The sequence below is a fragment of the Amblyraja radiata genome, chromosome 34, assembly GCF_010909765.2.
Source record: "Amblyraja radiata isolate CabotCenter1 chromosome 34, sAmbRad1.1.pri, whole genome shotgun sequence".
Classification (NCBI taxonomy): Eukaryota; Metazoa; Chordata; class Chondrichthyes; order Rajiformes; family Rajidae; genus Amblyraja; species Amblyraja radiata.
The window spans coordinates 11912321-11934718 of NC_045989.1; the positions used below are offsets into that span (position 1 = coordinate 11912321).

Genomic DNA, 22398 nt, shown 5'->3' on the forward strand with positions numbered 1-22398 from the left:
ACTGTTAGGAAAGCAAAATAAACTGGAAATTGTATCAAAACAGGTAGAATGCATCTCCAGGGTGAGCAGAAATACTATTGAAGACTCAAAGACTGTAAATTCATGCTTCGTCCTTTAAACTTGTCAAACTGCACATCAGCCGAGCTGAGGTGGATCGATTTCAGCCGCACAGGAAGTGCAAGATCAGGCTGGATTTACGATACAGTCCAGGCATGGTCTGGGGGACTGGAGCATCAGCAATAGGCAACTGTTCACGCCATTAACACCTTCCCCTTGGAAAGTGCGCATCAGCCAGCCACCAGATAAATCAGCTAGTAAATGGCCAGCCTCTCCTCGGTTACTTCCCCCACTTCTCCCTCCCTCCCTCAACCCCACAGTCTGCCCCGGGCACGAGTTTTGGATCTTACCCTTCGGCCCAACTTGCCCACACCGGCCAACATGTCCCAGCCACACTAGTGCCACCTGCCTTCGTTTGGCCCACATCACTCCTAACTTGTCCTATCCCTGTATTCATTGATGATGCCGGATAAACTGACGGAGCAAGCCAGCCAGTTCCAAAGCAAGCCAGTAATGTCCGATCAAAGATAGTATGAGGGTCTCCAATGAGGTAGATAGTAGCTTAGGACTGCTCTCTCGTTGATAGGATGGTTCAGTTGCCTGAGAACAAGGGAGGAAACTGTCCCTGAATCTGGAGGTGTGCGTTTTCACACTTTACCTATTGCCCGATGGGAGAGGGGAGAAGAGGGAGTGACCAGGGTGCGATCTCCTCATCTTAGTGCTAATTGGTCACCTCTCAATACTGAGACTGACAGCCCGTTTAAGCCTCCCAATCCATTGGCAACTGGATCCTGATATCTAACCCATCAAACCCCTTGGAAACTCAGAGGCAAGGCACTGTAGAGGCTGGAACCTGGAGCAACCAAAAACAAACTGCTGGAGGAACTCAGCAGGTCAGGCAGCATCTGTGGAAGGGGAAGGAATCGATGATGTGCCTCTCAGTGATATCCTTCCATCAGGTCCAGCTCGCCGTCCTCAGTAAAGCGATGGACCATTTTTGGCCTGGTGTTATTTTCATCTCCATTACAATTACCACGACTGCATAAGAAGCAGGAACAAGCCAAATTCTCCAAACGTCACAATGTAAAAATAAGTCCATTGGCTGCAACATGCTTTGAAACACCCTAGAATTGAGGGACCTGCACTAGGGAAATGCACGCGCTTCCTCCACTGAATATCCTATGTCCTAAATAGTCAGAGTCACACAGCACGGAAACAGGCCCTTCAGCCCAACACGTCCCATCTACACTGTGGCTAAAGGGATCAGGGGGTATGGAGAGAAGGCAGGCACGGGATACTGAGTTGGATGATCAGCCATGATCATATTGAATGGCGGTGCAGGCTCAAAGAGCCGAATGGCCTACTCCTGCACCTATTTTCTATGTTTGTATGTTTCTATGTTACACTAGTCCCACCTGCAGGGAAGGAATGGTGTCCCTGGGGTCTATACTTCAATATCAGAGGCGTACAGCACAGTAACAGACCCTTCGGCCCACTGTGCCCTTGTCGACTGTACTAGCCCCACTTGCCTGCATTAATTCCATACCTCCAAGCTGTGCTCATTCAAGTACTGTCCAGATGCCCCCAAGGCTGTTACTGTGTGGTGTTGATGGCCACACAAGCCTTTCGCCTGCACTGAATCAAGGCAGCAGCCCACCCTCCACCACCGAAGACCATCTTGGCACAGGCCAACAATGACCAGAATTAGCCACAGCCAGAGACTGAACAAAACTAAACCAAAGCCTTGGTCACTGCAAAACTCCACTCGACAATTAATGTTGTTTTCACCAAGGCCAGCATCTGCATTGTGTTAAGTTCTTTAAACTAAACATTTTCCATGCTGTGAACACAATGATTCAAACTATAATTGAAACAAGATTGAAGGGCCCCGATACGTTCAGGGAGCTCTCACCACCACACATCCGTCACTGTTGTCTTTTGCAGTTTGGCGTTCGTCCACCACAAAGACAAGTCTGATCAAGGCAGAATCACTTCAGTAGTTACTGGAGCACACCCCACCCTTCACTCCAAGGCCTTTCAGGGTTCAGGCTTAATCAAGGAACCCACCGGCCTGTTCAGCCACTGAACACACAACCTAGAGGAGCAGCTTGCCAGCAAGAGCCCCACAAACCTGCCGCAGACTGGGACCTGGTAGCAAATCGCACAAGTTGTATATTCCAGGCAATCCAAACTAGGCCGTGGATCTCAATACCCACAGTGTCACAGCGGTAGAGTTGCTGCCTAACAGCGCCGGAGACCTGGGTTTGATCCCGACTATGGGTGCTGTCTGTACAGAGTTTGTGCGTTCTCACTGGCACCGGGGAAGTTCGCTTGTCGACGTGTCTGGGCCGAGGTGTCGGCGGTGTGGGCTGCTGGAGTCCTGCAACAGCCTGGGGGCTCAATTAGAACAGGCACCACTTCAAATGTCAAATGTTCGTGGATCGGAGCGGCAGCGGTGAAGAGCATCGACTGCACCGCCCCAGTGTCACCACCAGGACAACGGACCCTCACAGCCAAGACTAACATTTCCAATCTTGAAGGGTACAAGTTGGTGCTGGAAACGTGACGACTGATGTATTGCCTCAGTCGAGACTACTATCCTTGCACTTGTATTTATGTATGGTTGTGCTGATGGATAGCGAGACATTTACTGAACTGTTGGTTAACTGGCTTGGTGTAAGTGTAAGTTCTCCCTAGTGTGTGTAGGATAGCGTTAATGTGCGGGGATCGCTGGTCGGTGGGCCTGTTCCCGTGCAGTATACATACATATATATATATACACACACACAATTAAGTGAATGGAAACACAGGCCAGAAGCCGTGACCGCTCTCTGCTTCACAATCAGCTGCAGTCACAGTCACCCAGCATCGTTTCAAGCGCGCACTCCATCATCTGTCAGAAGCAAGCGCAACGCTGTTTGTTCTTGCGCTGTCGCTGGTAAGGCAGGGAGAGTGGGTGGGAGTAGTCGTTTGATGAAATCGCAGCCTCCCACGACACACACACACACACACGTGAACAGCTTCCGACTGCAGGGGTGACGCTGGAGGATGAAGTCTCCGCCAGGAGATGCACGTGTGAAAGAAGTTACGAGGAAGGAATCCAGTCCGTATTAAATTCAAATTTCAGTATAGACGCAAAAGGAATTTAAATCCATTCACATCAATAGCAGGATTTAAAAACCAGCATCAGTAGCCTTGACCGTGAGCTACCGAATTGGCAAACATTCATGAGTTAGACAGAATTAGGCCATTCGGCCCATCAAGTCTACTCCACCATTCAATCATGGGTGATCTATCTTCCCCTCCAAACCCAATTCTCCTGTCTTCTCTCTATAACCGTTGACACCCTTAAGGGCCCGACCCACTTGGGCGTCATTTACGTGACATCGTAAAAATCGGTTGGCGCGTGGTGACGCTCGGTTGGCGCGTGGTGACGCGCGCATGGCACGTCGCGAGGCATGGTGGCGTATACAGTGACGCGCGGCGCCCCAGGATTTTGGGACGCTCAAAATCCTCGCGTGCCACCTGCGTGACGCGCAAATGACAACCAAGTGGGACAGGCCCTTTACTAATCAAGAATGTGTCAATCTCCAGCTTAAAAATATCCATCGATCCATCCACCTCAGTCGGCTGTGGCAATGAATTCCACAAACTCACCACCCTCTGGCTAAAGAAATTCCTCCTCGTCTCTTTTCTAAAGGTACATCATTTTATTCCAAGGCTATGGCCTCTGGTCCTAGATTCTCCCACTAGTGGAAACATCCTCTCCACACCCACTCCATCCAGGGCTTTTATAATCGGGTATATTATAACTCAGTATAATTCCGTATGACCACCCGTCCAGTTCACAAACGGCCAACAAGCCCAAAGCCGCCACCCCCACGTGTCCACTCTCACAACAGAGGTTGTTTCGATGATAAAGCAACTCAGTTCAAGGGGCAATTAGCTTTGCTAGTGATGCCAATATTCTGCAAATTAATGTGTAAAAAGCACTTTCAATCCCAGCCATAATTGCTCAATAAAGATATCCATTCACACTGAAAACATCAAGCATGTGAATAACAAATTACTCGAGTGGTCCTATGACTGTTCCATGAACAAAGTGCTGCCTGACTTTGTTCAGCCCCCCCTCCCCCACTCTTGTTCATTCCATGTCATAGAGTCAGGGCTGGTGTACTCACTCTACTAGTTTACTCAGTGTCAAAGCCGAACACCCAACACCACTGTTAGTCAGGTGAAACTGCAGATGCCGGTCAATACACAATAGGACAAAGTGGTGGAGTAATTCAAGTCAAAACTCTTCATCAGGCTTCAGTCATGCAGTCTGAAGAAGGGTCTCGACCCAAAACGTCACCTATCCATGTTCTCCAGAGATGCTGCCTGACCTGCCGAGTTACTCCTCCACTTTGATGTTCTCCAGAGATGCTGCCTGACCTGCCGAGTTACTCCTCCACTTTGTGTGGGCTGCCACTGTCAGATAGTTGAGATGAGGTGGAATGGTCCAAGCAACATGATCTGCTCATGTTGTTAGCCCAGTGCAGCTTGCCGTGGGCAATATGGGCTGTGGCGCCTTCCACACAACACAGCATCAACGGAGAATTCAAAGGCAATCATTTCACACCGTTCGAGCTTCATACGTGATCACTCACCCACACAGCTGAAACGTTGATCATTGGAAATGGAGGGGCACTCAGAATCCGATCAGTAATCCACAATGGTTTCACAGGATATGGACGTACAGACCCTACTCATTGGATCAAACAGTCATTGAGCATGCTGTGAAGCCAAGCTGATGTGGTCATACTTGTGGACCATCACTCAATCTACACAAGGTACGACTGCACGCCTCCTTGAAATGTTCAGACCTGTCCAAATTATTTAGTCCAACTCGCCTCGATGCCCTCCAGCAGAATACGCTCCCCAGACTCTGCCCAACGTGCCACTAACACACGTGCCTCCACTGCCCCTTCAGGGCTTTGCCAAAATTCTCCAAAAACAGATTACGGTGCCAAAGGTTTGCTTCATTGAGGTTACAGGAGCAGAACGTGAAGCGCACACTCGTTTGAGCAGTAGTGAAGGCACCATCTACCATTAAAGCTCCATACATGGTGTGTAAGAAGGAACTGCAGATGCTGATTGAAACCAAAGATAGACACAAAAAGCCAGAGTAACTCAGCAGGACAGGCAGCATCTCTGGAGAGAAGGAATGGATGACGTTTCGAGAGTGGGTCTCGACCAGCTCTTTGTGTCTAAGCTCTGTACATAGTTCTACAGAGATTTCGGGACCAAAACACATTGTATTTTCCATCCAGTTCCGCCCCAACACGAACACTGCTCAGTGAAGCAAACTCCTGGTGAGCTACTGGAAATAGTCATGCTGACATTCATAAATGGGAAATCTCTCTCAGTCCAACACTATCCAGCCTCACAAACCCCGTATCTCTACAACACTCGCCTCATTCATAAGCCATTCCGAAAACGACCCATTAATTCCTACTCTTTGCTTCCTGTCTGCCAACCAGTTCTCTATCCATGTCAATACCCTACCCCCAATACCATGTGCTCTAATGGAATATTATCAAATACATTCACCACATCTCCACACTTGCCATGTTTCTTCCCCGAGCAGCATTTTAAAAAATACAAATTGTTTTGTGCAGTTTCTCGGCAGCTAGCTGAAAAAAAATGACAATAAAAATAAACCTTGAGAGGGCAGGTGTTGAACAGGGTAGACAAGCTGCCCCTTGCCACCTGCACGGCAACCCAACCATGAGCCAATTAAGCAGCTCTGCTCGCCATCCTCGCCACGGGTTGCAACGCCTGCTCTGCTCATTGCATTAGTCATCCCCTCACTTTGCCTCCAATCCACAGGATTTGATGAAAAACCAATATGCTCGCCTCTATCGCAAATCCCATCCGAGCTTTGGAACGAACCAATTCCCAAGCGCAGAGGAGCACTCAACCGTAACGCCGGCAGATTGAATCAGACGGGTAGGTCCGTCGGGAAGGCAGGACACCCGATGCATTATTCCTGCTCACTCTGGCTTGCTGCAGCTGCTTTTCTACTGAGTTTGTTGAGTTTTAAACTGGGTTTCCTTTCCCTAGCCTGTTCCATCTTGGCAACCTGCTCTAGAGTCATCTCCAGCAAAGTGGAGCCTCCCAAAATGGCCTCAAATTCCTCTAGCTCCTCGGTAACCAATTGTGCCATCATTAGGGGATGCCCCGATGCTTCCCTAATCTCCTCTTTCCCGCCTCTATAATAATAATAATAATGGATGGGATTTATATAGCGCCTTTCTAATACTCAAGGCGCTTTACATCGCATTATTCATTCACTCCTCAGTCACACTCGGTGGTGGTAAGCTACTTCTGTAGCCACAGCTGCCCTGGGGCAGACTGACGGAAGCGTGGCTGCCAATCTGCGCCTACGGCCCCTCCGACCACCACCAATCACTCACACACATGTAGTCTATGTACATAGTTCTGGCCGAACGTGCGGTCACGTGTCCAATGCTCCGGTTGGCAGGACAGGGTTTGGCAGAGCAGTGCAAAACACAAAGTGCTGGAGGGACTCAGTGGGTCAGGCGGCATCTCTGGAGAAAACGGATGGGTAACGAATCAGGTCGGAACCCTTCTTCAGGCTGTGGAAGGAGAAGAACAGAACAGCGCAGGAACAGGCCATTCAGTCTGTGCCAACCACAATACACGTGATCCATATCATCCCTCTCATCCCAGTGAAGTGCTCAACACAAAGGCACAAACCAACGGCGCGCTTAGAAGGTGTGGACAGTACAGGAGTTAGGGAAGTTAGCACTAGACATGCTGGTCTACAAAAGAAAGTCAGAGTCCTAAAGAACAGCTGGCCTTTGTCTGTCACATCATGCTGACCCATTTACCCATCTACATCAATCCTATTTGTCTATATCAGGACCACATCCTTGTAGGTCTTGACCACGTAAAAGATGATGGAACCCAACAGCCGGGACACAAGAGGAAAGACAGCCATGATCATATTGAATGGCGGTGCAGGCTCGAAGGGCCTACTCCTGAACCTATTTTCTATGATTCTATGACAGGGCTGGGAGATTCACAATGTACACTGGATATGGAGGCCCCATGAGCACGTTGTCATTCGGATGGAAGTGTGGAGCAGTCGCCGTGAGGATGGAAGCAAACATGGCCACACGGCCCTTGATCAGCTCCACACTCCGATTGAAAGTAAAATGATGTAGGAGCAAATGACAAGTTTAGTCCCATCAGACACACAGATCTAGAGGGGACCAACTCCACGATCTAACTTCCTCAATGGAAAACCAGAGTAGCAAGGACATGGAAAACCAGAGTGATGGGGGCACAAGCGAGGGGGATTTGTCGACCGCTGCCATCTGAACACTCGGGCTCATGCACAGCCGACTCGGGGTCCTTCAGGCTGCAGAGATAAGAGGTTGTTTGGCTGTAGAGCAGAACTAGAGACTGAGCTGCCGACCACAACCACGTGGCAGCCTCCACTAAGCCTCCAACTCCACAAAGTGTGGCTGGCACAGAGAGGCCCTGCATGTTGATGCACTGCTGTCTGCGGACCTGGGCCCGGTACCTACAGATCGTGAATACCAGAGAGGTGACCACAAAATGGATGGAGCTGAAACACGCACCAAGTAGGACAACAAAAACACACAAGGAATCAGTCTGAAGAAGAGTCCTGACCCAAAACCTTGCCTCACCATTCCCTCCACCGATGCTGCCTGACCCGCTGAGTTATACCAGCACGTCTATTTTAGAGTAGGAACAAGGAACTAGACACGCTGGTTTACAAAAGAAAAAAAAGTGCTGGAGTAACTCAGTCTGAAGAAGGGTCCTGACCCGAAGTGTCACCTTTCCATGTTTTCCAGAGATACAGCCTGATACTCCAGTGTTGAACTGGACAATGAGGCTTTACTTTAGAGACACGGCATGGAAACAGGACCTTCGGCCCACCAAGTCCGTGCCAAACAGCAATCACCCCTGTACACCAACACTATCCTACACACTAGGGACAATTTAACCAAAGCCAATTAACTTACAAACCTGTACGTCTTTGGGGCGTGAGAGGAAATCGGAGCACCCGGAGAAAACCAACCGGGGTCACAGAGAGAACGTGCAAACTCCGTACAGACAGCACCTGTAGCCGGGTCTCTGGCGCTGCGATGGCAGTAATTTTGTGCCACCGTTCTGCCTAAATAGGGGCAACAAATATGCTGGGCAAAGCACGTCAAAGTCCTGCTGAACCATCTAAAGAGGGTAGACAAAAATGCTGGAGAAACTCAGCGGGTGAGGCAGCATCTATGGAGCATCCATCGATCCATAGATGCTGCCTCACCCGCTGAGTTGCTCCAGCATTTGTCTAACTTCGATCTGCAATTTCTTCTTAAGCAGCCACCTAAAGAGGCAAGCTTCCTGGAGGGGAAAGTTTAACATCACTGACATTCCCACAAAAGAAAGCATCTTCATTGCTCTCAATCCTTAAAAAGGGAGGGAAAAGCTGCACGGGTAAATTGAACTTTGAGACAAACTCTAAGTGAGCTGCCTCTACACTTGGGCCCATTCTGGGAGCCAATGGGCACTGGATGAGTGGAGCAACTCTGCAAAGCAGAACTCTGTGAGTGCAATAACCACAGTGGTATTGCACTTGTCTGTGGCAAGCAAGGCGTTGTGTCAGATCACGAGCAAGTGTTTACCGGAGACAGTCAACTGTTCTCAGAATGAGCACGCCAGTTCCTGGAAGCAGTGTTGATCCATAGTCCAGAATCTTTATGAAATTCAATCAAAGTATTCAGAACTTGACATAAAACCTAGCCACAAGGATGCTGGTTTACCAAAATAAATGACAAAGTGCTGGCGTAACTCAGCGGGTTAGGCAGTATCTCTGGAAAATACAGAATGGCGACGTTTCAGGTGGGGATCCTTCTTCAGACTTCAAGTTATTCTTTTTTTAATATGAAACTTCGCAAACTTAAGAACGCCATTGACAGCCCACGCAGGTGCAGTGTGTGGTACGTTCTGTAGCCGTGTCAACTCACTCTCTTGCACAATCAACAAAAGCTCCAGCTGCAGTTTCCATGCAGGGGTGATCGCAGCAACATTTTAGTGCAGAAGTCACAACTGTAGCAGAGATGTGGGTTTTCGGTAATTTCCCTTCAAGTCTACCGTCCAACGGGTAAAGTGAACGAACACGCCGAGAGACGTCACATGGACCTCTCCCTCGCCTCTGGAAGACCACGCAAAATAAACAACCCAGCACAATGCATTCAGCTGGAAAATTGGACTGATGCGCAACTGCGGCAAATGCAGACGTCATGGTATTTAAACCGACTGACACAGAGAGAGGACCGCGTTCTGCAAAACGCTGACACCTCCACATGCTGCCAGCATGGTGGAACACAAAGCCCGGGACACAAGTAGGAGCTTCACTACAGCCTGAACAATGACACACACACACACACACACACAGTAGCACCGAGGCCAACATCACATTCGAGAGCCACATGCCTATAGTACTGGGGAATAACAGCATGTCATGCCTCATTCAACCTTCCGCGGAAATATCCTGCCCATCTTCACAAACCACGGCCAGCTGAGAGGATACGAACACCATCCGTCCCAGTGGAGGATGGGGAAGAGTCAGCCATGTACAGAGTGTGAGCCCACACCTTTACAGACCAGTGATAAAGCGGTAGGTACAGGGAACTACAAATATTGATTACCGAAAATGGACAAAGCGCTGGAGTAACTCAGCAGGTTAGGCAGCATCTATGGAGAAAACAGAAAAGTGATGTTTGGGGTCGGGAACCTTCTTCAGACGGACTGTAGTTGGGGCGTTGGAGAGTGGGGGGGGGGGGGGGGGGGGGGAGGAAGGTCTGAATAAAAAGTGATAAGTGGATACCCTGGTCATCTGTCATCACCAATTATTCAACAGGTTTTGGCTTGCCCCTCCTTTCTTGCAGCGTTCTCACCAACCCCACCCCCCCCCCCCCCCCCCCCCCCCCCCCCCCCCCCCCCCCCCCCCCCCCCCCCCCCCCCCCCCCCCCCCCCCCCCCCCCCCCCCCCCCCCCCCCCCCCCCCCCAACCACAATCAGTCTGAAGAAGGGTCCAGACAGGAAGTGTTACCTATCTCACGTTCCCCAACATCCGAGGGGAAAGTGAAGACGGGGCCACCAAAACACAAGCAGAACCCAAACATCTGGGGCACATCTGGAGAACGAGTGGCCAGTAAGGGACAGGAGCCACGGAGCTCTGTCTGTCACAGCATGAATGAGGCATTGCCGGGGTGGTGGAGGAGGACATTGTTACTAATGAGCAGCAGCATTGGCAGCTCTGCTCACATCCCATCACCAAGTAATTCCACACAAGAGCCCTCCGCAAATCACAACCACCCAGGGCATCACACCCGGCATATCCCATGGGCCGGCATCTAAAGCTCGATGCTCTCCAATCCTGCCACTGCAAGAGGTAGTTGCAGCAAATACTATAACAGCATTTAAAAGACACCTAGGCAGGTTAATGTATAGGGAAGATGCAGAGTGATACGGGCCAAATGAGACCAGCTTAGATGGGGCATCTTGGTCAAGTTGAGCTGAAGGGTCTTTTTCCGTGTTATAGGTCCACAGGAGCATTCTTGGAATGGTCACCTAGCAACCAGCTCTCCCTCAAGACATCCACAACCTTCCACAGCAACACCTTGGAAAACAAACTCTGAAGAGAAGCTCCTCGATCCGAGGTTCGGCGGAGGCGCAAGAGCATAATTTGAAGATTTACTCTTGAATGAAGCCAACGCAAGTCCAAATTACACCTTCCCCTCGATAAGCTCAGCTGGCGGCAAAATCTCGCTGCGGAAAAAGCCGACAGCCACATCTCCCGACACTCGCTTTTAATTAAATCACTTTGTGAGAAGCAATCTGTGTGTGCAACATGTACAAAGCTGCACCCCACTCCAAAATGATTACTGCAGTAGCCAATTTCATCAGTTCATTCCTCTTCACATTAGTTATGTTAGATTGGGCCCTGGCTGCTGGCAGCGACCAGCTGCAACATTCATGCTTCCAAGTTCCAAGTTCAGGGTGACATGGTGGTGTAGCAGTAAGCTGCTGCCCTACAGCGCCAGACACCCAGTGTTTGATCCTGACCGAGTGGAGTTTGTACCTTCTCCCCGTGACCACGGATGCTCCGGTTTCCTCACACACGTGCACGTTTGAAGGTTAACCGGCCTCTGGAAATTCTCCCCAGAGCTTAGGATGCGGAAGTGGGGCAACCCACAACCAGTGTACGGGAGATCCATGCTTGACGCGGACTTGGCGGATCGAAGGGCCAGTTTCTTCGCTGCATCTCAAAGCTCCAGAGACCAGAGATGAAATCCTCCGCTGAGCTGGGCGTGAGGTGCCGAGCAAGTGTGGCGTAATCGGGAGGCACAGTCACAGAAGGGGACGTTAATATAAAATCCCACCTGTCCACTCAGCTCCAGCAGTACAATGTTGACGGGCCGAGCGTCCTTCAGTCAGTGGGGACCCCACCCATCTCTGGATCAGCGCTGGCATCATTGGGAGTTTGCTGTGCACAAACTGGCTCCAGTATTGCTGACGTCCATCACACGTCAGTGACTGCGCTTTAAACAGACTGGGAAGACCGTTGCGAATTCCCAGTGTCGTAGGCTTTGGCACGTCAGAAGGCAGAGAGCAACACTGTTCTTCCCGAGTGTCTGTACTGGGATAGGTTCCAATGGGCAGCCATTGTGTTCAAAGTGCGTGGCCCCTCCCAGGCCCAGGGGCACTTTCACCATTGCCCAGCCCAGAGTGCTGATGCACACAGTGACGAGGGTATCCACATCTGCCTGGGCATGCTCATCAACAAAAACCATTCTCGCTGCTACGCCCGGCACCAACGAGAGACACTCCCTCCGTATCCATGGCGACGCCGTGCAGCATAAACAAAGCCGGCCAGAGGTGAGGAGGATGCAGTCAGAACGGAGGCTGATTTAGCCCTGTTATTCTGCTCACTAGTGCAGGATATCGCTACAAAGAGGGCCCCTTGTAAGAGTCAAAATACTGTACAACTTTGATTGATGTGCAGAAGGAAACCTTTCAACTCCCTGCAGTAAAAGCCGACACAAGAGTAGCAAGAGAGTCATTAAAGTTGTGTTATTGCTTCCTTTCCTTCAGGAAGGCTCCCATTGTAATGCTTAGAGCAGACAAACGCACATATTCTGTCTCTCACCAGCTCCAGTGAACTGATTCCACAACTAAACCCTCCATGACAGGTCTACCAAACTTGTAAGGATGAACACGGAACAACAGAGACACTAATCGGCTCTGGGTGGGAAAGAAAATGAATACTATTTATATAACCAGCTTTTACATTGCAACACATCCCAAGGCATTTGTCAAGATCATAGAAATGTTTACACCAGTAGGATCGACCACACACACACGTCCCTTGCGGAGCAGCACAGATTGAGAAGGGCGATGCCACAGAGAGATTGGAAGAAATTGTGAAAACTTCTTCCGAGCCTTGGTGCTTGTGACATTGAACTGTGACAGTGGTCAGTGAAGGGCCGAGCCACCTCATGGCAGACGTGTCTTCTTCAGTCCCCAATGTGACCAACTCAAACCCAAGCAGACAACTGGCACAGACTCGAGAGGAAGACACACATTTCCTGAGCCGAGGTTGGATCAGCCCCACAAGCGCCAATGTGCCCTCGACTTGCAACTCACACCATGACATGGTCACGTGGGAGCAGGCACTGCATTGCATTGAAGATCGAGTATGGACATGGCTTTAATGGTGCTACAATGACGATGCCAGTCTACATTGTCGTGCCCTGGAGTTGAACCCACAAAGACACAAGGTTCATCAAGACAACCTTCCAGTTTGGTAACGTCCCCCCCCACCCAATAGCTGCTCATCTCAAACCTCAGTTCAAAGCAGCACTGCCGTATAAGCTTCACAGCCTCCGTGGTGGAGGATACAATAACCAACTCTGAAGCTTAGAGATATAGCATGGATACAGGCCATGCGGTCCATGCCCACCAGCCATCTCCTGTACACTAGTTCCATCCCACACACTAGGGACAATTTACAGAAGTCAATTAAGCTACAAACCCAAACATCTTTGGGATGTGGGAGGAAATCAGAACACTTGGAGGAAACCCGCACGGGCCACAGGGAGAACATGCAAACTCCACTCAGACAGAGCCCAGAGTCAGGATCAAACCTAGGGCAGACTGCAAATCTCTAACATAGCTTCCCGATTCACAATACAACGCCAGACCAATCCATCCTTAATTTGAACAGGGACAAGGGTTTGTAGAGAGTAGTTTTTAATGGATTTATCCATTCTGAAAGCACTCCAACAGAAGCAGGTGTCCTCACTAAAGCACTGGCCATACCAGGGGAATCCTCAGCTAGGGGAAGGGCAGGAGCTGATCCCCACCACCCCCGACCCGTCCCGGGAATACGCACTGAAGCAGACGTCACATATTCTACAATCAACCGGACACACACACACACGCGACACACGCGACACACACACGCGACACACACGCGCGCACACACACACGCGACACACACGCGCGCGCACACACACGCGACACACACACGCGCTCACACACGCGCGCACACACACACACGCGACACACACACGCGACACACACACGCGACACACACACACAAAAGTGGACAAATCAATGGATATTTTTAAGTTAGAGATAGATATATTCTTGATTAATACGAGTGTCAGAGATTATGGGGAGAAGGCAGGGGAATGGGGTTGAGGGAAAGATAGATCAGCCATGATTGAATAGTGAAGTAGGAAGTAGACTTGATGGGCCGAATGGCCTAATTCTGATCCTATTATTTATTAACACTCGAGTCAGACAGGGGAATCGGCAGCTGAGATCAGTGAAATCCCGCTGCACGATGGCTCGGCCCTTTGCATTGATGTGGGACATGGGATAACTGGTGGACAGGGTACGATCAAGGCGCAATAGACTTACATCTGCCCACAAGGGGAGGGAGGTTGTGGCTGAGCCTGGGAGCTGTGGCCGTGCTGCACTCTCACACATCGTGCACAATCCAAACTCTGCCCAACATGCCATCGCTGCCCCAGCGAGCAGCCACTGGCTGGAAGGCACGGTCCACGTAGCGGCTCTGTCCAGCCCATCAGCCACCCACCCCTCCACTTGACACGACTTTATCCAAACAGCTCGACACGTTCAAGGCTCAATGGGACTGTGAGAACAATGTAAGCTGTCAGGCAACACTGGCGTCAAGACGAGAAGGGGCAGGAGATGCGATCGAGTACCAGAATTTGAAATCATCGACTGTAGCTTCCTACCTATGAACGAGAAGGTCACGGGTTTAAGTCCCAGACCGACAAACCTAGTGTGGAAATTGTGCTACTCTGACTGATCTTGCACTAAACGTTTACGAAAGAACTCCAGATGCTGGAAAAATCGAAGGTAGGCAAAAGAAACCTTGCCCGATGATCGAGTGTCAGACCAAACTCAGGCAGCTTGACATTCAACTAAAGCCCAAGTCTGCATGTGTTCGGTTGAGTTTGTCACCTGTATCAAGTGAAAAAGCTTTTTATTGCGTGCTAACCAGTCAGCGGAAAGGCTAGACATGATTACAATCGATCCGTCCACAGTGTACAGATATAGGATAAAGAGAATGACGTTTAGTGCCAGGTAGACAAAAATGCTGGAGGAACTCAGCGGGTGAGGCAGCTTCTATGGAGAGAAGAAATAGGCGACTGTACGGGTCGAGATCCTTCATCAGTCTGAAGAAGGGTCTCGACCCGAAACATCACCTATTTCTTCTCTCCATAGAAGCTGCCTCACCTGCTCAGTTCCTCCAGCAGTTTTGTCTACCTTCGATTTTTCCAGCATCTGCAGTTCTTTCTGAAACGTTTAGTGCACGATCAGTCAGAGTCGCACAACAGCAAGACAGACCCCTCCACCAGCGGGCACCTAGTTACGTCTCCCTGCATTCTCAGCACCTCTCCCCAATCTCCACTGCTCACCTAAACATGAGGCGCATTTACAGCAGCCAATTAACATACCCCACACACATTTCTGGGATGTGGGGGGAAACTAGAGGCCCCCCCCACATGCAGTCACAGGGAGTACGTGCAAACTTCACAGTCAGCTTCCGAGTTGAGGATTGAACCCAGGCCATGCAAGCTGTTTAGCAGCTACTCCATCACTGCACCATATGCTGTCCTAGTACAACGTGGACTGCACAACGGCTACTGTGCAAAGGCCCACAGCACCGTTTGCAAAGGGGTATTACACTACCTGAAAATTACTCCATGAAATGGCTGCTGTGTTTTGATCACGATTGTTGCCTTTGAGAGCTTCCTGTGCACAGTGGCTGTAGACTTCCCGTGGTGCAATGACAACTTCACATCATTAGCACCTTACTGGTACAACACATAAACAGCGGGACATTGAGGCAACACTACATGAACACCAGGATAAAAGAATGGGCATCACAGCTGCTGGAGCCGCTGCCTCTTATTGCCAGAGACCTGGGTTCAAACCTGACCTCGTATGTCTGTCTATGTGGAGTTTGCACATTCTCCCTCTGACCATGTGGGTTTCCTCCCCTATCCCAAAGGATTTGTAGGTTAATCAGCCTCTATATTGCCTCTAGCGTGTAGGGAGTGGATGAGAATGAGTGGGGATAACAGAACTGGTGTGAACAGGTGATCGATGGTCAACATGGACTTGGTGGGCCGAAGGGCCTGTTACCACACTGTATCTCCAAACTATACTAATATTCAGCACCCATGGGAGTAAAGAAACAAACTAATGTTTGAACGGTCATTGACCCAAAAGCCTAACGTTGTTTCTCCCTCCACAGATGCTGCCTGACCCACTGAGTGTTGCCAGAGTTTGCTCAATTGCAGATTTTCAGCACCTGCAGTGTTTTTCCTTGGCCACACAAACTGAGGTCTTTGGGAGCCCTCCTAGAGTTTCTGTGCAGCCGGGGGCTGACTGACAGGCGAGCAGCAGGAGGATGGCAGCCACAAACTGTTGATAGCAGGTTAAGTCGAGGCGGTCAGCATTGCAAACAGAAAGGCCATCGAATCCTTCCAAGGATAGAATTGCTTCTTAGAAGTTGCCATTTCTTCAGCTCCTCGACCTTGGAACCATTACTCACCCACTCCCTGTTGGCTCTATACATCCTGGACACAGCTCTGCAGTAAATCGGAGCAACATGCCCCAGCAAACACAGGGAATTGTTCTTGATGGTTGTGCGTCACATATAGCAAACGTCCAACAATCCACAGTCTGACAACTCCAAAATCCCCATCAGTCAATTTGCCAAGAAGTACTTAAAAGAGCAACCACAGTTCTGGAAAAAAAGGCCTTGTGGACAATGAGAAGATTAACTTCTATCAGAATGACGGCAAGAGCAAAGTATGGAGGAGAGAAGGAACTGCCCAAGATCCAAAGCATGCCACCTCATCTGTGAAACACAGTGGTGGGGTGTTATGGCCTGGCTGCTGAAGGTACTGGCTCACTTCAACATTGATGATACAACTGCTGATGGTAGTAGCATAAAGAATTCTGAAGTGTATCGACACATCCTATCTGCTCAAGTTCAAACAAATGCCTCAAAACATTGGCCAGCGGTTCATTCTACAGCAAGACAATGATCCCAAACATACTGCTAAAGCAACAAAGGAGTTTTTCAAAGCTAAAAAACGGCCCATTCTTGAGGGGCCAAGTCAATCGCCCGATCTGAACCCAATTGAGCATGCCTTTTATATGCTTAAGAGTAAACTGAAGGGTACTAACCCCCCCCCAAAACAAGCAGAAGCTAAAGATGGCTGCAATACAGGCCTGGCAGAGCATCACCAAAGATACCCAGCAACTGGTGATGTCCATGAATCGCAGACTTCAAGCAGCCAATGCATGCAAAGGATATGCAACAAAATACTAGACTACTTTCATTCACATTATTGTGCCCTGAAATGGGGGGGGGGACTGTGTATAGACACCGCTGTAATTTCTACATGGTGAAACCAAAATGTATAAAATGGCCTTTTTAAAACTCTGACAATGTGCACTTTAACCACATGTGATTTTTTCTTTTACAAATCTCAAATTGTGGAGTACAGAGGCAAATAAATAAATGATGGGTCTTTGCCCCAAACATTATTGTAACTGCAGACTGAATAACTAGTGTTGGTGCCCGTGGAACTGCAGTGTGGCCATTAAACTCAACAATGGGCTGAGAGGGACAGACCTGTTGTCCCTGTCCAGTCTGGTCTACACCACAGCTCCAGTGTGGTCTGTTTCACCGCTTGGTGCAGTAGCCAGCCGAGCCCGTCAGTCGGCTGTGCTCCCGGCTTGCCAACAGACAGCCGCCGGGTGGCAGAGAGTGCAGTTTAATTATCCTCCTGTGAAACAGGATAAGTTTCCATTGAACTCTCCTGCACCAGAGGCTGAGCAAGCCCAAGCACATTCGTCTCAACATCTCTACCCTTTCATTCTGCAGCCAAACATACTTGCTGCCCTCCCGTCCTCCCACCAACACTCTTGAGTAGGAAGGGACTGCAGACGCTTGTTTCAACCGAAGATAGGCACAAAATGCTGGAGTAACTCGGCAGAACAGGCAGCATCTCTGGAGAGAAGGAATGGGTGGTGTTATGGGTCGAGACCCTTCTTCAGACCTCAGAATTTGAAGAAGGGTCTCGACCCGAAATGCCACCCATTCCGTCTCTCCACAGATGCTGCCTATCCCACTGAGTTACTCCAGCATTTTGTGTCCACCAACACTCTTGAACTGCCCTCCTCGGACACAGCCATTGAAACCACGTTTTATTAAAACATTCATCACGCACAAACATACGTTTTCCTTTTTGGGGGGGGGGGATAACGACAATCGTTGCTTTAAAAAAAAGACTTATTTATCCTATTATTCGGGGAACAGCCTCTCATTAATTTTAAATGCCTTTTACCTCAGGAGGAGGTCCAGTGCTTTTGTGAGGGGAAGGAGTAGGGCAGATCCGTTCAAAAGCCTGCTTGTGGGAGACAACAAAAAGAGCCCTGTCCCTTTAAGCTGCTGACATTAGATTACCCTAGTTTCACATTACCTCTAATTAGTAACACAGATATCTGGGAACAGGACACTGGCAGATGTTTGAACGGGAGCAGTAGAGGCAACACTGCCAGCAGTTCAAGGCAGAGGCAGCAGTGCCAACTAGTGGCACGACGCGATAGTGCCTCCCACCATCATGCAGAACCTCCACACCCCAGCCTGCGAAAATACTTGGATTTGTTGGACTTTGCACGTTTTAACACCAACATCCTTTTAAAACACGCGGCAGTAAAGAATCAGGTTCATCTCCCCCCCCCCCCCCCCCCCCCCCCCCTCCCTGCATCCTTACCTGCTTGTGCATTTCAATGTTCAGCCCATAAGACATCTCGTAATACTGCAATATAAAGCAGATGCATTAATGCACATTGTGTTTCTTTTTTAATTAAATAAAGTCGCCCTACAATAATGTTGCCCAATACATCTTCAAATATGATTACGCATTTGCCCTCAATGTGCTCTCGCTGTCTGGTTTGGCTGTCTGGTTTCCAACTCGCCTTCTAAGACAATCCCCAACTCCCGATCCGCATACACAACCTGTTTACTCTCTGAAATTATGAAATATTTTGATCCAAATACTGGTAGCCACCCACAGGGGAAAGGGTGCTGAAAATTATCAACGATTAGTCGGTAGAGTAGAGCCACCACAACGAAAATCAACTTATTAGCCACTACATTGAAACTTAATACATTTACAAACAAGTACATTAACTTTTAAGGGCAGCTAGCGTATAAAATGTTTCAGAGTCTCTAGAAATTCTTCACGGGAGTTGGTGCGTGTGACAATATCTGCGTCATGCCCCATTTTTAATCGACTCCAAACAGCACCGGGCTAAATGAAGTGAAACAATGTGAACCTGGTTTATTAGGAATAGCATCAATAGAGAAGACACACGCACTCACCATCACATAGTGACGCTGCATCTCCGTTTTCTCGTTCGCGAGTTTATCGCATTCCATCTTTAAACTGAAAAAGAGGAATGGAAAAGGTGGCAGTTACCGATGAGAGGTGGTGGTCGGGGAACCGAGACTGTGTCAACACATTATCCAAACAATGAGCTTACATCACACAGCCTGAATAATTCAAAGCCTGTTTACATGGAATGTACTAGCCTACACAAGGCAAATTAATGGCTGATTGCTCAATATTATCACTTTAAATACACAGTCGTATTATCTGATGGACTGGGAGCACACGCAACGGGAAGGCCGACATGGGGAGGTGAAAGGGGGCAGGCGAACTGGGGGGGGGGTATGTCTGGTGCCAGGGGTTTGATCCGCCTGCAAACTTCTGATCCGGAATAAGAGCAGCGCCGGACACCCACTCTCTTTCCCCACCTGTGATACTGTGCTTGCAAAAACTGAAACTCCTCTTTGATCCGGTCGCACGATTCGGCCACGGTGAATTTAAACGGCTGAGAGGGTTGATGCGGGGCCTGAAACACAAGCGGAATTTGAAAACAGAAGGGTCGCAAACACATCGCTCTCTCTCGCTCTCTCACACACACACACGCGGCCAGTAAATGACAGCAATCCTACGGCAGCCCAGGATCATCGCTGCTTTGAACATTAAACAACAAACTCACTATATTCAAAGTTAAAAAAGGCTGCGGTCGCTACAACAGATTGAAACACACTTACCGGGTGCCTGCTTTGTGGATACATCTCTTGAACAATGTATCCCCGACCAGGGATACTCTGGGTGGATAAGTCGTGGGCTAAATGCAGCAATAACACAAAAACAACACACACACACAGCTGTAAAGAAGTCCACCGCCACGCCGCTCAGGATCGGAACCACTCCCAGTGCTACAGAACAAAGCAATAAGACCTCTCCAGTGGAGGCGAGGTTTTACAAGTCCCTTTGTGCGGGCAAGTAATGAGGGGGGGCCGACAGCGTTTCACACTCCGGCTCGTAGATCATCACAGTCTCGGTCGGCCTCACGGACCCGTGGAATAATATCGGGAGGGGGTGAGGTGGTGGTGGTGGTGGTGGTAAGAGGGAGGGTGAAAAAAAGATCTCACGTATTGGAAGAAAAGTAGCTTTTTTCAGTTTGCTCTCTGCAGAAAGAAAACAAAATGAAAGATAAACAAAGTGGCGTCCGCTTCGGAGGGCGCGGGTGGAATCTGGAACGTTGACCCGGGGTCTTCGGAATCTGGAGACCGGGTTGGAACGTCGGCAGGTCCCGGGGAGATTCTATAATGGAACGTTCAGTAGCGAGGGCGAGTGTCTCCCGGTTCCAAAGCGGCAGCAACAGCAGCGGCACGCACGCATTCTGCCAGGGAACGCAGCCGGCTCTTCCTCCCCGACAGGGACCACCACCACCACCACCACAACAACAACAACCACCACCGGAAAAAATATACAATTGCACTAATCTTCGATGAAGTTCAGCACCACGGCGGTGTTTGCATTTGACAAGACCGCGAGTCGATTCTCCGCCTCGCTCTCCGATATTTGCAATTATCGAGCGTTGTTTTTTTTTTGTGTCGATCCGAGGTTGGGAAGATGTTGCTTCAAAATGCAGGCGATCACAGCGAGAATACCACACACAGAGACACTCCACGCGGCTTCCCCCTTCTCTTGTCTGTTTCTCTTTCGCCTCCCCACCGCACTCCGGCTCCGCTTCCCCCCTCCCAGGCTGTCGCTAGAGCCTGACCATATTTGGGTGGAAAGTAACCAAGGCTCCGCCGGCCCGACCAGCCAATGGGCGAGCTGGGAACCCCACGTGGGGTCAGGGTGGGCTGGGATAGCGGGTGGCATCTGGGGAACGCCATTGGTGGACGCCACCAGCCAATCGCCGCTGGCCCGAGCACCAACTCGGACGCCATTGGTCCGCGGCGCTGACGACTGTCAATCACACGGGGACGGGGGGGCGGGATCACCCGGCGCTGTCAATCAAACCCACGAGGGGCCTGGAGCGCTGACAAATGCCTTCGATTGTACCTGGTGCTTGCAAATAACCACTGGAATGCTGCTTAATTAGTTTTGAATGTCTTTTGCCGAGCAGCTCAAACAATCTGTCAGTACCATGTGGTAAAAGGATCTGTGTGGAAAAAAAAGAGGGATAAAAGCAGAAAAGCCGAAGCAGCCACATTTTAAAAAAATAAACATTAATAAAAACGGATGATCACACATCACTTCAAATCCCATCAACTCTGGTGACAGGCCATACTTAGTAAATGTTAATCATAAGATGTCTTTTAAAAGGAGTATAGCCAATTTAAACACTCGCCTACATGAAGATGTGAACTGGTAATTTTCCCACGTTAATTGTTTTTTGAAGTTGATATCTATTCTTCGAATTTAATATTTATATATTTACATATTTTGGTAACTTAAGTACTCCGCCCCTTCCATAATATCCAAATCTAAATAAATTATTCCTTAACGGCAATGGCAGAAGGCCAATGTGTGCCAGCTTTTGTGTAAAATTAATGTGCAATTATTTTATTTGAAAAAAATATTTATTGAAACAAAATAAAACCGAAAAAAATAGAAAACAGGTTTGGTGCGTGGGTAGGATAATTTGCAACAAATATGTTTTGTTCTTTAAGAGCTGCTTCAACTCGGAAGGGTGGGGATTCATAACCAGAGGCTATCGTTGGCAGATGGTCATCAATAAATCCAGCAGGAATTTCACAAGACACCTCTTCACCCAGAGGGAGAGGTCGGGGCATTTAAGGAAGGGCTAGTCTAAAAGCGAGGAGGGTTATATTTATCGAGCAAGACGAGAAAAGGAAGAAGGAGAAAAGCCAGTGCGCTCTGTTTGGGCCGAACGGCCTGCTTCGCTCCTGTAAATCGCTTCCCCTTTCTCCTGAGATTGTTCAATTTCACTGCAACCGCCTCTGTCACTACAAGTGCGTTCTTAAGTGAAACAAAGAAAAATATCTTATTTTGTTTGCATCTTGTCGCGATCTGTTCCATCCTATAAATTATGACCTTAGTGTATAAATCTCAAGCGTTTGACAATTATTTTTAAAGTGTTCAATGTCTGTTCGAGTCCTAATTGGATACGTTTCAACTGTTTATATTACATGAAGTGTCAGGGTCATTTGCTACTGAAAGATTAGTTTTCATTGGCCGGTTAATTGAGAACGCTGGAAACATCCCACGTGGGACTGAAACTGACTGGCAACAGCCTGGCTGAAACATGACGGGCGGAGAGAAATCCAGGGATGGAGTTCACAGCTCTGCTGGAGCAG

General features: G+C 49.2%; 1 protein-coding gene across 14 annotated transcripts in view; it reads right to left on the reverse strand.

Moving 5' to 3' along the window:
* LOC116991594 (transducin-like enhancer protein 3) overlaps positions 1 to 20841 on the reverse strand; it is a 69390-nt gene extending 48549 nt beyond the window's left edge. For 10 of the 14 annotated variants that reach the window (XM_033050332.1, XM_033050328.1, XM_033050331.1 and 7 more), the window contains exons 1-4: positions 19834 to 20840; positions 19531 to 19628; positions 19096 to 19159; positions 18485 to 18529 (exon numbers count right to left, since the gene is read on the reverse strand). In XM_033050332.1, the coding sequence (XP_032906223.1) occupies positions 18485 to 18529; positions 19096 to 19159; positions 19531 to 19628; positions 19834 to 19857 (231 nt within the window). In that variant the 5' untranslated portion in view covers positions 19858 to 20840. Of the gene's footprint in view, positions 1 to 18484; positions 18530 to 19095; positions 19160 to 19530; positions 19629 to 19833 lie in introns of all 14 variants that reach the window. The other 4 variants (XM_033050320.1, XM_033050324.1, XM_033050322.1 and 1 more) reach the window with 1 other exon arrangement.
* Positions 20842 to 22398: the final 1557 nt, after the last annotated feature.